The sequence below is a fragment of the Lissotriton vulgaris genome, chromosome 10 (assembly GCF_964263255.1).
Source record: "Lissotriton vulgaris chromosome 10, aLisVul1.2, whole genome shotgun sequence".
NCBI classification, from domain to species: domain Eukaryota; kingdom Metazoa; phylum Chordata; class Amphibia; order Caudata; family Salamandridae; genus Lissotriton; species Lissotriton vulgaris.
In genome coordinates this window covers 94,592,058-94,608,787 of record NC_141698.1, presented here as the reverse complement: position 1 = coordinate 94,608,787, position 16,730 = coordinate 94,592,058, and the positions used below count along the sequence as shown (strand labels likewise).

The following is a 16,730-nucleotide window of genomic DNA, read 5'->3' as shown; positions in this document are numbered from 1 at the left end:
TGGACGGAGCAGAGCGATCTCCCTTCTTGTAGATCGGTATGATCTCTGCTCCCTACCAAGATGCTGGGAACGGAGCTCCACAAGCTATAGCATTAACAAGTATCTTAATATATGGGACCCATAAGTCTTGATCCTGTTTAAATAAGTCAGCAGGAATACAATCTGGCCCCGCAGCCTTGCCACTCGGAATTAACCTTAACACTGACTCCACCTCTCTGTTTGTAAACACCAGTGGATCATCAATTATGATGAGCGGGGCAACCTCATTACTACAAAGACTTGCTTTAAACTGTGCTACAAAAAATTACACCCATTGCTGGGGATCGACGTGGTTACTCTGGGTTTTTTACTGCTGCCTATTTCCCCATTTGAGTAAATCCCAGAATTGGATCATGTTTCTACCCTTACAGGCATGTAACAGATCCTTCCATCGCTCTTCATCCCAGCCTCTCTTGGCGTGTCTTAGGGCTATTTAATATTTTGCTCTACACAGCTTGATATTGCCCTGGGACCTTGATTTTATAGCTTCCACCAAGGCTTTATGGGTTAATCTACACGTGTTGTTATACCACGTGCTTGGCTTCAACGTACTAATCTTTTTAGATGGCTTTGCATTTATAAAAACCTTTTCAGCCCACTAAAAAGTTCATTGTGGACACCCAGTAAGTTCGCATTAAGCACCTCCTGAGACTCACATTCAGAAAGTTTCTCTAAGGACGCTGTTACCATGGCCCTAATCTGCTCCACATTCCTTTCATTAGTAACTACCCGTGCCCACCGTACCCTTCTTAAGTCATTGGAGATGGTTAACATATTAGGGCAGCTATCGCCTTCCCTCTGTAGGAGACTAGAGAAACTCCTATCATTAATTTTAAGGACCAAGGGGTTATGGTCACTTTCAGGTCTACTCTGTACCTCCATGTCTAGGACTATAGACCACAGCTCCACATTCACAAGAATGTAATCTATACAGCTATTAGACCTACCATTATCAAAGGTGACAAAACCCTGACTATCAGACTTTGTCCTTCCATTAACCGCCCTCAAGCCCCTTTCCAGACAAAACCGCTTCAATTGAAGTGCTGCCTCAGACCATTTCCTAATAGGTTGGAGATCCAAGTGAGGGACACCCCATAGTGCATCCACATGATCACTTAGCCTTCCATCTTCAGAATCTAGAGGTTCGAAGCAGGTATTAAAGTCGCCAGCGATGATCAGATTGCTAGTATTGACCTCTTGAGACAAGTGGCTTTCTAGGGTTGTAATAACAATAGAGCTCCTGTCACCAGGTTGGCCCCTCGAGTACACATTATAAATGATTATATCGAGGCCCTTTGTTGAGCTGACCCTTATGGCCAGGATATCTGGGCTATCAATAAAAAGCTTGTCCACCCTTATCCTCTCAAATTGCCGTACCCAACAGGTCCAGCCCACCCACTGGTCTACCCCTTTGTCCCCTTGATGCTGCTTTGAAGAAGTTTAAATAACCTTCATGGAAAACTCCTTCTACGGACCATGTCTCTTGAGAAGCTCATACATCCGAACACTCTATATATGCAGACCAATCTGTAGACATTAATTTAGCTTTAAACCCGCTACATTCCAAGAGGATAGAGTCAAAAATGGTCTCGAGGGGCTAGGACCACCATTCCCAATGCAAATCCTAACCTCGTTTATGTTAGTTTCCATTATTGGTGAATGGCTTGGGATAGGGATTCTAGAGGGAGGTTGTACCTCAGAAGCAGTTGGAATGTCCCGCCCTTCACTTCCCATACGTACATTCCCTGAGTCAATTGTTAATATATCCCTAGGTAAAGCACACCCCCTATCCAGATTGCTACCGGTGCCAATTTATAGATTCTTAGCAACCATCGTTTTATCCCCACTGCCTGTACCCCACTGTACTTTATCACTCCCTCTCAGTCAGTCAATGTCTTCGAGTGATGAAAGTAACTCGAAGCGGTTGTTGGTCTGAATGGGGAAGACTAACCAATTGTGTATATGGTGGGGTACCCGTACTTCCCTATTTCTAGACGACATGTGTCGGTTGTAAAAGAATCCAAGGGGGAGTAATCTAATTCCTTCTGCAGTAGGGGGAACATGCCCAGCCATCTCAAGAATATAACGAACCAATGGGGGTGACCTAAAGCTCAATACCAAACAATCACCAGGCATGGATTTAAACGAATGGCCAACCCAGTTGATGCGTCGCACCATTTTAAATTCATCAAATAGTTCGTATCCAATGCCTGTCTTCTTACTCAAGAAGTGGAGAGCCTTGTTTTTAAGTGTGGACCAATGCTCTCGAGTTCCCGAGGGGAGAGCGGGTACATTCGCAAGGATGACCGTGTATGGTGTGGCTTCAGGGGGAAGATGAAGACTAGGTAACGTAACTGGACCCCTTTCTATGCCATGCTCATCCTGCCTCCTATTCCCTTCTGCCCTATATTGCTGTAACAGTGGGGCAGAACTACCATTACTAACACTGGTAGGGGGTGGACAAACTACGCTCACCACTGAATGTACCCCATCTGCACTTATTTGGGCATTCACCGTATTTTCCCGCTGTTCCTTGTGTGTGTTCCCCAAGATGTTACATTGGCCACCCCCCCCCCCCCCCCATTAGGCTGAATAGTAGGTTGTGCAGGAATCCTTTTAAAGGTACAAGCTAGGGATTCTTCAATCTTATTAAGCCTAGCATCAACTGAATCTAATCTTATCATCATGAGATCAAAAAGGGCAGCTAATTGTTCTCTTAGTAGGGAGCACAGGTCTCCTTGATTAAGCTGGAAATTTGGGCGGACAACAGGGTTAGGGCCTGAGGTATTAACACCTGTATTTCCAAAAACAAAAACCCCACTTGATTCGTTTATGGCGGACAATGGGTTTTGTTTGATTGTGCCACGACCTTTCCTTTTTTTAGTGGGCGGTTCCGCACCTAACCCCCCCATAGCTTTATTCCCTCTGGTCTTTACCATAGCAGGGCTCTCTATACTGCGCTGAGTTTGCGGGGAACCCAGGGAGGGAGTCATAGGCAACACACATGATAACCTGGGGGATATTATATCGCATACAGGTTCGATTTCAGTGTTAGTCTGCAGGTGGGGTATCTGGGCGCTAGGCAAGGAGCCTCCCCTAGATGGTATGGGTTCAAGCGAGAGTCTCCGCTCTGTTGCCTGTATCTCATGTATTAGGACAGATTCGGCTCTGTTTAAAAAGGCATGTAGGGTGCCCACCACCCCAACCTTCCTTTTACTCATAATATTAAGTATCTCGAAGCCACACAAAAGCAGTGCTCCAGCTAACCTTCAAAGGACAAGAGCCCAACAATAAACACAAGCTCACAGTCCAGCACGGAAGGAGTCAATATCGTGGCCCGGCCCGGCCTCTGACAGGAGCGGATGGACCTGCCCTCAGCGCCCGGGCACGCCCGCGCATGTCTCACACTACGGGAGGGGCGAGGCGTTTTTAAGCACCTCCCGGCTCTGTTGGTGATGCTGCAAGGACGCGCCCCCGGAGACTCTGGGTACTGAAGTCCGGGCGCGGAAAGCGAGCGTTGCAGTCTCCCACGGACTGGTCAGTGGCGGCGAGGCGAAGTAGCAGCAACAGGGAAAAGTTCAAAGGGTAAATAAATAACCAGCGGCAAAGTTAGCGTCCCACGCTGCGGGAGGGCCGAGGCGTTTTTAAGCACCTCCCAGCGCTGTTGGTAATGCTGTTGGTAATGCTGCAAGGACGCACCCCCGGGGACTCTGGGTACTGAAGTCCCGGCGCCAAAAGCGAGCGTTGCAGTCCCCCACAGACTGGTCAGTGGCACTGAGGCGAAATAGCAACAACAGGGAGATGTCAAAAGGGTAAATAAATAACCATCGGCAAAGTTAGCGTAAGTATCATATCAACAAGGCAGTTCCTGTCTAGTTGGCCTAAACATAGAGAGCTTATATATACGAGCCTCCCCCAAGAAGCCAATTTACAAACTATCAAAGAGATGTTATTCAGAGAAAATTGGCCACATAAGACATCAAGACATTTCATCCTGTTATTATGATCTGGGGAGATAAACCAAAAACCTTACCAGAATTCCATACATGGATCAATATCAGAGATGACTTTCTCAATTTCACTTACACCGCAGATGAGAATACACTGGATTTCCTAGACATTACCATCTACACCGAAAACACAAAATTATCCACCAAGACCTACAATAAACCCACTTACAGAAACAATCTCCTCATATATAATAGCTTCCATGCCAGATCACTGAGAGAAAACCTACTGTACAGTCAATTCCTGAGGATAAGGAGGAACTGTAGCAACATACAGGTAACCAAACAACAGGCAGGCGAGTTAAGCGTAAAACTCAAGGATAGACAATATCCCAAGACCATCATTAACAAATGCCAGAAAAGAGTGAGAAACCAAAACCATGAAAACCTTCTTGAGGTGACGCCCAACACTGGATAAAGATATCCTCACCTGTGTAACTATGTACAAAATAGCTTCAAACCAGGTAAAGAAGTTAATTAACAAAAACTGGAACATCCTCACTTCAGGAAACCTACAATGGCCCAAACCCAGATTTGCCAACAGGAGAACAAAGAACATTGAGAACATCCTAGTCCACACAAGATCAAGACTAAATCAGAGGGAGTCTAACCTGATACAGTGGATGTCTTAAGCTATAAAAGGACACCACCCTTGTGGCCACTATTCCGTGTGTCACCTGACCAAAAAACCCAACACTTTACAGTTGACTGATGATATTGTTTGGTTACTCAGATGACACACAAGTTGCAATAGGATCCATATGATATACATGATCAAATGCCCTTGCCAATTGAAATATATAGGCATGATGTGTCATAAAAAAAAATGAATTTGTGAGCACCGCAGTACCATAAAGTGTAAAAAATCAACCAAACACATGAGCACCCATTTTCTAAACATGAACCACACTATGAAGGACATGGAAAGGGTTGGAATTGAAACTCTAGATAACAAAAGACACCCAAATGCAGAAAGAATTCTCTTCGAGATGGAATAACGTTGGGTATACTGTTTACAGACATATGACAAAGGATTAAATGACAATATTCCTTGGTTGTCGTTAAAACTCTGAACAACTAATGCTAACATAGCAGAGTAACCCATGTGTACACAAAACTAAATATCACCAGTAAACATGTTTCTTAACCCGTATATTATCGGCGAATAGACAACACAGAAACAATGACAACTTCATCATAATGGGCACTCAAAATAATGCCCTAGCATTTACATAATACTGCACATTGCCATGGTAAACCTATCTTATCCCTTCATAGAGGATTGCATTGACCACATGAAGTGCAACATCGAGGCTCGCCTTTTGTCCCTAACACCACCCTCTTAACAGTAATTTTATAACAGCACTTAATATAGGGGCCACATAAAACCTCATAGGAACAATTACACCTTCACACCCCTAGAGAATTTTCAAGTCTGTCTTCATCTCGAAATTGGCATTGGAATAGTCTTTTTTCAGTTTCCATACTGCATCATCACTATAAAGATGCACTTCCTCCCGGAGCGCAGGTGATAACTTCTGGGTCGCTGTAAGAAGCTACAACAAGGACATGCAAGTAGCATTCTAGAGGTAATTGAGAAAGAAATTACTCCAACAACCCAAGGTAATGGGAGCAAAGAAATTATCCCTGTCATGCCTGTTTCCATTTCTTATTGTGGAGCTCCCGCAGCATCTGATGGAGTTTAATCAAACTCCCATAAAGGTACCATTAAGTTTATTAACATTTGCATTTTTTTCCTTTTGACCTACAAAGCCCCAACTATAAAATGATACGAACGTTAAGGCTAAAGTAATACTGTTTGTACAGCATGCTTTTCTTTCCTTCTCCCCCCGGTAAAAATATTTAGAAGGGTGAGAATTTTTCAGAAACCATTTCAACACGGTGATAATCTTTCAAGACACGTTTATTGGACATGTTCTTGAGCACACGTTTGATGACATCCTCAATGCAGGCTCTTGTGCTGTAGAGTAGGTGTAAAATTATTGATATGCTTCACACTAACTTAATCATAATTTAACAGCCATAGACTTTTTTTTCTTACCAACCGAGCACAAATCACTGTATTATTATTACCTCCTTTTGTAAGCCTTTGATGCCAACAAATATAACTGCATGCCTTCTTGATATCAATCCCTGATTGATTATTAATGCTTCACTGTCATATGTAACGAAAAATTACATGAGTACAGCACACAAATTGTGTCACATATGCAAGTAGCATTACACATCCAAGCACCTAATTCGGCAACACTATATGAAATTTATATAAAGCAACAATATGCATGTTTTTACTTTCCCCTTCTTCTTTTTCTTTCCCAAGTTATAGGTAGAACCATAACATATAAATCCGTCGATCACATGAAATAATGACGAAGATAGGTAAATAACATTAACTTACCCAATGTGTCAAAGTGATCTATGATGTTATCGCTTTGAATAAGTTCCTGATGAAAGTCCACCGATCTTTAGAGACACCCATGGACTGAAACATGTCAACCACTGAAATCATCATTATATAGGTGCAGTGGACGATTCACACATCCACCAGAGCACCACACACTGCTTTTAATCTTACCCCACCCTGACTAATTAAATAAGAGTACAGGATAGGAGGTATTTTTAATGTATCACTTTTTTCCGCTAACACTATCGAAATCATGACCATCAAAGAACCAGATGGTCGCCCTCCAGTTGGAGGAAGGGGGACTGCCTGGAGAACGGGAAACTCAGGCGGAAAAGGACCCAATGATAAAACAAATCACCTAACTTTCTCAAGCGGAGAACCAAGATATACCTTAGAGCATATGAGGGCCTTTGTACAACACTTATAGACCCTGGCTTTTTCAAGATACGTGGTTCATTCTCTTATGATTATAAACTATTAAGCATGGAAGCAGAATGAATCACTGCTTCTTCCTCCTTTCTCTTGATTTTTGGGACATTCTTGTGGGGGTCACCAGTCTCTCCTCTCCGAAACGACAGCCAGCCACTAGTGGCATGTGAAGCTCTCCTGGCCAGTCTCTTACTGTGGTGTTGGAGACAGGGATAGCTCACAACATGCAGGGACCATGTGTCTGCACACTGGGTTTGTGTACAGTTCTGCCTCAGCAGGCAGTGCAGGGTGTCGCAGCAGGGCATCTCTTACTCTCACTCTGATGGGGCACCACATGCTTGCTGGTGATTTGCACATGTCGGGGCAAGCATAATAATCACTTGCTTGTTTGTTTTGGTGCAATTCAAATGGATTGTCACTAGGTGGCTCTGCAGCTGCTTTCTCAACCAAGCTTTGCGTGTTCTCCTGACAATGGTTTCCTCATGGGGGACATGGCTATGATTCAGTTCAGCCTTCTCACCTGTATGCGGTTGCTGTTTGGCCACCGGTGTGCACGTCGGCGTGCCCAGGGCCGGTCCTAGCCATGGGCGGTATATGCAGGTGCCCAGGGCCTCGCGCTCAGGGGGGCCCCGCCGCCGGCCCCGCAGTTGCGGGCAGCGGGAATAAATAAATTATAATCATGGGAAAAGCGCTGCACAGTGCGCACAGCACTCTCGTCGCGCTCGCGCAGGGTCCTGGGCCGGGCCGCAGGCAGTAAAAGTAAGGCAGGGAAGGAGGCCGGGAACTAAACACTGTCTGCGCAAGCACCGCACGCACTGTGACGCACGCACCCCACCACCTAGCTTGGTGGTGGTGGTGGTGCCTTAGTGGTGGTGACGTGACGCCGGCCTTGCTCATGATGCGGGTGACAGTGGGTCCCAGGCCGTCAATCTGGTAGCGCGCGAAAGCGCTACCAATGACGGCCCTGGACATGATTTTATGGCCAGCCCCCGCTCAGTGTGACGCACTCAGCATGCGCAATCGCCATTCGTGAGCAGTCAGTCACTACTTGGATCGGGCCGCGTGGGCAGGGCTGCAGGCAGGAGTCGGTCGGGCCCCGGCCTCCTCGTTGAGTCGTCGTTGAGCAGTTATGGTAAGACCTGCTTCGTATTTATATTAAAATACTTAGAATGTTTCAGACATACGATTCAAGATGCTTAGTCACCTTTGGCACAACATTAGCAGGAACCTGGAGACATTAAGTGCAAAAATGCATTTGGGTGCAAAAAACAGAGTTAGGAGACTAGTCACCCTTGGTACTTCATCAACTAGAATGTGGGGACACTTTAAGGTACAAAAACATATACAGGAGTAAAAAATCAATACAGGTACACAGACACATGTGCATGCAAAATTAGCAGAATCGTGCTGTAATATTTAGGGGGGAAAGCACAATTAGGAGCAGAAATCACTTCTAGGAACAGAAGCACGTTTAGACACAAAAGATGCAGAAGTGTGGTATCCAATTTAAGTGCAAATGAAAATCCTGCACAGCCCCGATCAGTCCAAATCCACCAAGATGTGAATGACACTGTGTTAAAAAAAGGTCCAAAGCAACCAATATCCGAAGAAGGCTGAACCAAAAGTCCCCTCTGTGTCATTTGTCACAAACAAAAGGGCTTCGCGTGTCTCACCTAAAAGAAGTTTGGAGGAGCTGTTCTTCCCTGACATGGGAGGACTCTGACACCAACATGAACCCACCTGCTTCTTACATCAGTGTGCCCTTATAGTACATTTCCATAGGCCACTACTTTACATAACTCTTTGCCCTCTGGTTCGCATCATTGTAGGCCCTCCTTAGCCAAATAGCCTTTTATCCCTCAAATGTACATTATCCTGATTCCCAGATGCACAGCAGCGAGTGTCCTATGGAGGCGTATCAATTAGTGGTGGCCTGAGTTGCATCACTCGTTACCACCCCGAGGCACATCACCCTGAGCCTTCAGCTGTATAGTGTTCTGTGTGACTGTTGGGGTGTGGGCATTAGTGAATGTGTGTCTTTAGGCTCTTGAGACAAATTCTGAGTGTGTGTGTTTTGGTGTGTCTGTGCATATGTGTGTGCTTTATGTGTGCATGTGCCAATAACTGCATTCTTTATGTGTGCTTGTGCCAATATTTTTCATGTTTTATGTGTGCACGTGCCAATATTTGCGTGCTTTATGTGTGCATGTGCCAATATGCAAGCCTACTTGGTTTGTCAATTCTTAGTTTCTTTATCATGATATTTAAAATGTTTCGTTTTTTTTTTTTGATAGACATATGTATTCTGGTGCCAGAGCCTCCTGGGGAACTCATGTGCCCTGTCAAAAGTGGAAAACAGACTCTCACAATCTGTTGGTCCATGGGCTACAACGCAGGGATCAGTGTACGTTTATGTGCTGCTAATGTTTGGAAAAGTGCATGACTTGGGCAGGGATATACAAATTCTATCCAGTTCTTTACTGGCAAAAGGACCATTTATTTTCCAATGCTAGCTACTTGGCACAGTAATTGCTAGCTGTTTGGCACAGTGATTTACATACAATAGCACACGCGGGTTGCATTTCAGGACACAGCGTTTTATAAAGCTCGCACCTGAGCCATACTATGCTGAAATGTTGCTTCGAGAAGCACGTATGCTGAGAGCCGAGAGTATAGTTAATTGAGTGGTAGTTGGTGATTTGCCGAAGTCACTTTCTGTGATGTCACTTAGAGGGGCCTCACATCTTCCCTTTCGCCCAGGGCCTCAGAAGGCCTAGGACCGGCACTGGGCGTGCCCCTCTCTCTTCGAGGGCACCGCTGGCTCTGTGGAAGCGGTATAGGAGGAAGGTTGGTCTCTGATACTTTTCCCGAGGAGGGCAGAGTTCTCCCCTTTCACAGCACACAGTGGACCAGTGCCTGGGGGGGGGGCACACGGCTGCCGCCCCGGTTCATCCATCTTTTACCCTCACTCGCTTTCCTTAGGCAGCACAACAGGTGGGGCTGCATCTGTAGCAGTGCTTCAGCTCCGCTTTCACTTTGCCCTCAGACCTACTGAGCTGGAGGTAGTGCTGTGGGTCTACTGGCCAACCTGATCACATCTTCCCTTTTTGAGTGGGTTTGGACACATCACGGGGGCACATATGGGTAACCTCAGCAGGCTGGTGTGCAGGTAATCTGCAGTTCACTGTGCGAGCCTGTCAGTCTCACTGATCCTGCAGCTGCGGGCAGCGCGCGACAGCATTGCAGCTTCTCATACTTTCAGGACACTTGGAGGCAGGTGGATGGCAAGGTGTTGGAGATGGACATTCTCTGTCCTCTCGTCCGTCTGGGCAAATCCAAGGTTTACCTCTTTTAGGGTGTCCCAATCTCTGCAGGGGACACTTTACTACGGGATGCGGCAGGGCTGATTCGCACTACCCTCACCTGCAGACACTTCGGCTGCCTCAATGTTGTCACAGTTCCTTAACCCATGTGGGCACTTCACGGGTGGGGGGGCTCCTCAGTACCTGCAGTAAGGGTTGGCAGGATAAAGACACATTATGCGTAGTTCTGCTGCGACGCTTCGCCCCCCTTTCACAGCTCTCGGTAGTTGTCGCGAGGTTGCCCTATATGTGGGCTCCACTTTCTCTCAAGAAGAACAGCGAAGTAGCTGCCAGCACACATGCTGGCATTGCCCTTCCAACATTGTAAGGTAGTGGGTTTTAGGCCCACATGCTTGGAAGTAATGCACACAGACACAGTAGTAACGTTACTGGAACGGGCCAGGGCACGTGCGCCCGGCACCTTTTATTAGCAGGGTCACCTGACCAGTGACGCCTGTGATGGGTGGGTGTAGGGTGTATGTACAGGAACACTAGAATGTGTTCAGCAGGACACTACACCACCGTGTGTCACAATATCAATTCCCTTCACAGAGTCACCCACTGAAGAGCCGATAGTATGAGGTTGGAGCAACGTCATCAAGAGTTTGTTTGTTTTGAGGTGGGGGAGAGGTTGGTGGGGAGAGGGTGAAGAAGTGCCCAGTGTTATACTGGAACTTCAGGAATTTGGACCAAGAGGTACTGTGAGATGGGTGAGCTTGAAAGGGCCAATGGGTCTACATAAGTCAACTTTTCCATCTCTGAATGTGGGAAAACATGTAGAAATTCATATTGCCCCTCATTCTGAAGCACAAACCACGCCATAAAGTTTGGCACAATGAGATCTGAGGGGCCTATGTACAAGGAAATGACAAAGCGTGGAACTGCGGCAGATTTTGCAGCGCCACACTACACCATTTCCAAAACGCAGGGATGCGCCGTATTTACAACAATACGACACACCCCTGCATTTTACCTAGTGCTGGCACTAAAGATAGCTGCATAGCGCCAACACAGACACCCTTACGCCATAGTGCACAGGTGCCTGCGTTGCAGGGAATAATTGTTTATGTGCAGGAAGGATTTGAAACTTCAATGTGTGCTGCATTCTGCAGAACACATAGAAGTAGCCAATTGCCATTATTTAATGATTGTTTATGTGCAGGAATGGACACCTTCCTGCACTTAAACAAACATTAATTGTTTTTTGCTCCTTCTATGTGTGCTGCAGAATGTAGGGTTGCACGGCCCCCCTCCTTGAGCCATTAAATGCCCTGGGGATTCCACATCTGCGGCTGATTACTTAAAGGAAGAGGTGTCATGCGGCCCCCCTCCCTGAGCCATTAATGGCCCTGGAGTCCCCTAGGGGCTCGCCCAGTAGCTGTGTCCTGCAGTGCCCACCCAGAACATAGTGGTTTCCCTGCCTGCACCAGCACAGGCAGGGAAACCTGTGTTTGCTCTTGCTTGGCGGGAAAAAATTTTAATCTCCCACTAAGCGGAAGCAAACACAAAATCCGCTCCCAGCGGCGGGGGCTTTAAAAATGCTCCAGCCCGCTGGGAGTGGACGTTTGTTGTGATTCCCTGGCTGTGCTGATGTGGGCAAAGAAACAGATCAAAATATTGCTTCCGCCCGAAGGGGCTGCGGGGAGCCAGTTGGGGCCACTGGGGCATTGGGGTTCCCCCCTGCGGCCCTCAAGGAGAGTATGGTGGGCACCAGGGCACCTACCTTATAGAAATGTTTCCCCCAGGGGATGGGGTCTCTGGGGCCTAAAACAGCTTGGGAGGGCTACTGCACGTCCCCTCCACTTTTAACGTAGGCCATGAGGGATGGGGTCCCCAGGGCCAAAAGAGGGTCAAGGAGTGGGGCCGCGTTACCCGCTCCCCTTTTTTAGATATATGCACAGCCCTGGGGGACAGGGTCTTCTTGGTCTAAAGAGGCTCGGGGAGGGTGACTGTGCAATTCCCCTCCCCTTTCCATTTAGTAATGGCCCTTGGAGATGGAGTCCCAAGGACTTAACATGGCTCAGGGAGAGGGCCACGCTGCCCCCTCTCGTTTATTTAACAAAAAAAGGCCCTGGGAGATGGCCACATGCAGTGTAGAGTTGTGCAGCCCCTTCCCTTGATTTTTTTAATGGCCCTGGAAGATGGGGACCCAAAGGATAGCAAGGCTTGCGAAGTCTGAGGTGCATGGCCCCTCCCCTTTTTTAAATAGGTGGCCCGAGGAGATGGGTCCCCGGGTCCTATCAAGGCTTGTGGTGGGGGGCCGTGCAGCCCCCTCTACTTTATTTTAATGAGTGGCCCTGAGGGGTGGGGTTCCCAGGGCCTAACAAGGCTCGGGGAGGGCACCACGCAGACACCTCCCCTTTCATTCAAATTAACGGCCCTGGGGGATGGGTTCACTGTCTACATTGAGAAATGAAGTTGATATGAGTCAAAAAGTGGTTACTGTAAACAGTTTTCACTTCATGGATAGTGTTTACCCTGTACCACACTATTTGCAGACAGTGAATCTTTTATGAGAAATACACAACAGAGTATTACAAAAGTATCTACTAAGAACAGTGTACACCCGTTCCAACACTTTGTAAAAAAAGACACGATTGGCTTAAAATAAGCAACTTCTGAAAATGCTAAAAATTATAATACCTGCAACCTTCCTACTGTGTTGAAAACTTTACAAATAGCCCTTCTTCTGAAGCAAAACAAGCACATGTACATCCTAATACCTGGGGCTCACAGTTTTCTATATCATGTCGGAATTTCCATGCTGAGGCGATTTTGAATACTAACTCAAAGATGCTTACAATACTAAATATGTTGTATGTAGAATCTTTTCTCTGTTGCAAACTTTTTCTGAAGTGCCTAAAAACTTGTGTGGAGCATAACGGGCAGAAATGTCAACTGTCACCTGCACACAGGGTTTCTCTTTAATGTGAACATGTATAACAGGTTCAATACCTCTACATACCTATGATGCATTAGGAGCACAAGAGTTTTGTAAACACTTACACCCATTAGCTGGACTCAGGCTGTACAAAATCAGGTAGAATAGTAATATGGTCGTTTCCTGCCACTAAGTAAACTATAAAACAAACTAACACACTTATTGGATGATGCCATCAGTGATTTCATCAATTATGTCATTTGAGATGTCAATGGTGATGTCGTAAATGATGTCATAGAACATGGCATGAGTGATGTAATATGTGAGGTCATAAACAGTGCATGGCGGAGGTGCAAGTTATAGTTAGCTCTGCTAACTATAACTGGTGAATTTCTTGGGGGGGTTTTAAAGTTCAAAACATTAATGTTGTCACTGACAAATTCACCTATCAAAACCTTTACTCTTTTCAATGAATTTCTAAGGTTTTTTTTTATCAAAAACATCTTTTTTTATCACACCTAGCTATAACTTTACTTTAACCTCTGTTTTTTCCAGTGAATATGTATGTAAGTATATACATACAGATAATGATGATAACCTCTTACTATCCCTTACCCATTGCTGAACCCTAAAAGCCCCTTACTACCACTTACCACCCCACACCTTACCCTTCACTGAACCCTAAAACCCTTACTACTGCATGCACTTACCCATACCCAAACAATATCAATTCCTTACAGTCCCTTGCTCCGCCTGCCCCTCATACCCCTTTAAGTCTCTTAAAAACACACCTGTGTGGTACATTCCCATGTTATATAGTTCCATAAAATGGTGCGCCTGGTCCTTACCTGAATGGTAAGTGCTCCGTTGTAAAATGCAATGTGCGGTAATGCCTGCATTTATGGTTCCTAGTCACCTTTTTAAGGAAAATGTTTTAAATTGAAATAATGAGCTTACTTTTTCTCCATTTTCAGAGCTGGTTGGGCACTTCCTACACCCTTACGACAATGGATTTGTTTGACTGGGGTGTTACCCTTCCAGATGTCATGGAAGTGTGCAGCCAGCACCTTTCGATACACCCTACAGAGGAGGAGGCGACCGAAGATCACAAATCAAATGCCTGCTCTTCTGGGTTTGGAGTTCAGCATCAAGAGCAGAGCAGATTCCTCATCCCCTGTCAAAGCAGCATCAGTAAAGTTGGGGCACAGTCATATGCATATGTTAGCAGTGACACCGCAGCAGAGTTTGATGACGCTACTCTTTGTTGCCCTGAATTGACCACATTCAGAATTAAGGTAGAAGGCTGTACAGAGCTGGACCTTGAAGATCAGACACGTGAGCTTGATAAAGATTTGTCACTAGCCGGTTCTCCTGAACAAACTAATACTTTTGCACAAGGCTCTGTTCAGTTGGATCAGTCAGCACAATTTGGAAGATGCCGCACAACTGAGGCAGCCAAAGATCCACTAAGGAGCTTACTTGAGCCAAACATGAGTGTATTAGATCTTCTTCTTCCTAAGCAGCCCGACAGCTGGGATGATGTGGTAGCTCAGTCTTATCCTCCACGTGACGAGGCCACTCACGGGGAGGGCCCTGATGATTCATTCTCTTCTAACTCAGGTAATGGGGAGGAGTTTGGTTATCCAAGAATGAAACTGGATTTAGACACCATTGACAGTGGGTTTGCAGACTCTGAATGTGGAAGCCCAGTAGAATGTGAATTTGACAAAAATATGTTGGCCCAGGCACAGTCAGGTTTTAGCTTTGGATCAACAGTTCTAGGTGCAGATGAGCAGCCTACCAGAAACTATGTCAAGCAGTGGATCTCTCATAATTCCGTCTCTGAAGACTGATCACAGCAGAAATAGAGGTTATATTAGTCTGAATATAAGATCTGATTCATTGCAGGGCAGAGTCACCTAAAGAATTGTGTGAATACTATCTTTTAAAAGATAGGCAATAATTAAACTCCCTTGTCAGCTAAGGACACATTGCCTCCAACTACTCTGATTTGAGATCAGTTGCTAAGAGCAGTCTCCAATTCCAAGCAACCATGACTGGCCTCTTACTTTCACAAACTGACAAAACTGCAAGACCGTGGACGTGTATTCCATTTTTTTTATAGTTCTATATGTCTTTAATAAAGAAAAAAACATGATGTGACAAGCTTCACTGTAAGGATATTGTTGTAGATGATGGGCAATTGTGTGATTCACAATTAGGATTGACTGAACCGTTCTTTTTAGTACATTTTTGTTGGAGGTATACATTTTAGGCGGTGGGACCCTTAATCATTTCAAGCCCAGAATGTTGTTGGGGATACTAATATTATTCTTTATCACTGTAACCTTGAGTCATAAAAAATGCAGAATTGCAATTAGTAAACCAGGCATGGTAAGGCAGACAGGGAATGCCAGACTTGTGTTGAATGGGATTTCCACTTTGCAAGCAGCAACTATTCTAAATGCCTGGAGACATCAACTCTCCATATTGATTCAACCATTGGGATTAGTTAATTTTCTACATCATTAGCTACCAGGCCAGACAGACTTACTACCACATTTATTTCATGGAAAAAAAATCTTCTGAAGTGATGGTCACAACCCAAAACATCAAATCTCCTAAAATGTATAAGTTGAGGTTGCCACGCAACTGTAACTGACATCTATTCCATACCATATTCATAATCTCACACATAACATCACAGATGACATTGCAAAGCAAACCATCAATGGCATCACTATGACATCACATATAACATTGCAAGTTACACCATTGTGTGAGTGAGTGTGTGAATGAATGAGTGAGTAAGTGGGTGGGAAGTGAGTGAATGAGTGAGTGATTGATTTTTGGCAGCTTGAGTCGGCAAATGAGTGAATCCCTAGCTGAATAGATGAGTGTGTGAGTTGGGTAATTATAGAATCTCAGTGTCAGTGACTGTAATGTATCATGCTATGTTTAAGAAATGCTGCCAGTTGGCTATTAAACAAATGTGTGACCTAGAAATGGATTAATCCACACAAAAAATGATAAAAAAGTGCACACAGTGCCTTGTTTATCCCTACAGTGGTATCTTGTGCCGAAAGATTACATCATACATTCAAGTAGTGCCATCATATGTTATGTTATGTTAGTATGAATTTGTAGAGCACACGTTCACCCCGGGGTTTATTGGCGCTGTGTACCGCTGGGGAACCCGCCCTGGCTTTCCCTGTGAGATGGTCCCTATTGGGCATCCCCGGCAGCGAGGGGGCCGTTGTGGAGATTAAGCAAGCTATTGCCCAGAGTTGCAGCGTGGGACCCATGGTTAGAGTAGGCACCAAGGCGAGATTTATTGAGCCCGCTGACATTGGTTCCGTACCCTGCCGCGTCGGGAATTGAACCCTGGTCCCGGGCCGACCTCTGCTTCTGGGTCTGCCGCCTCCAACCGGTGAGCCACACTTCTCCATATGTATATATATATAAGACATTCCAGTTTTGAAATACTTGCACTTGAGTGATCTGCCTCCATGATTTATTTGCTTGTCCGTCATTAACTTTGACTAGTCCCTAAATGTCATACCACTACTTGTGGTGGGCTCAGGTTT

The 16,730-nt window shown here is 45.6% G+C and overlaps 1 protein-coding gene across 2 annotated transcripts in view; it reads left to right on the top strand.

The window, feature by feature from the left end:
• The window catches only part of IL21R (interleukin 21 receptor), a 169,377-nt gene extending 153,119 nt beyond the window's left edge, over nucleotides 1-16,258 (top strand). For both annotated transcript variants that reach the window (XM_086940589.1, XM_086940590.1), the window contains one exon: nucleotides 14,118-16,258. In XM_086940589.1, coding sequence (XP_086796715.1) covers nucleotides 14,118-14,996 — 879 coding nt within the window. In that variant the 3' untranslated portion in view covers nucleotides 14,997-16,258. The remainder of the gene's footprint in view (nucleotides 1-14,117) is intronic.
• Nucleotides 16,259-16,730: the final 472 nt, after the last annotated feature.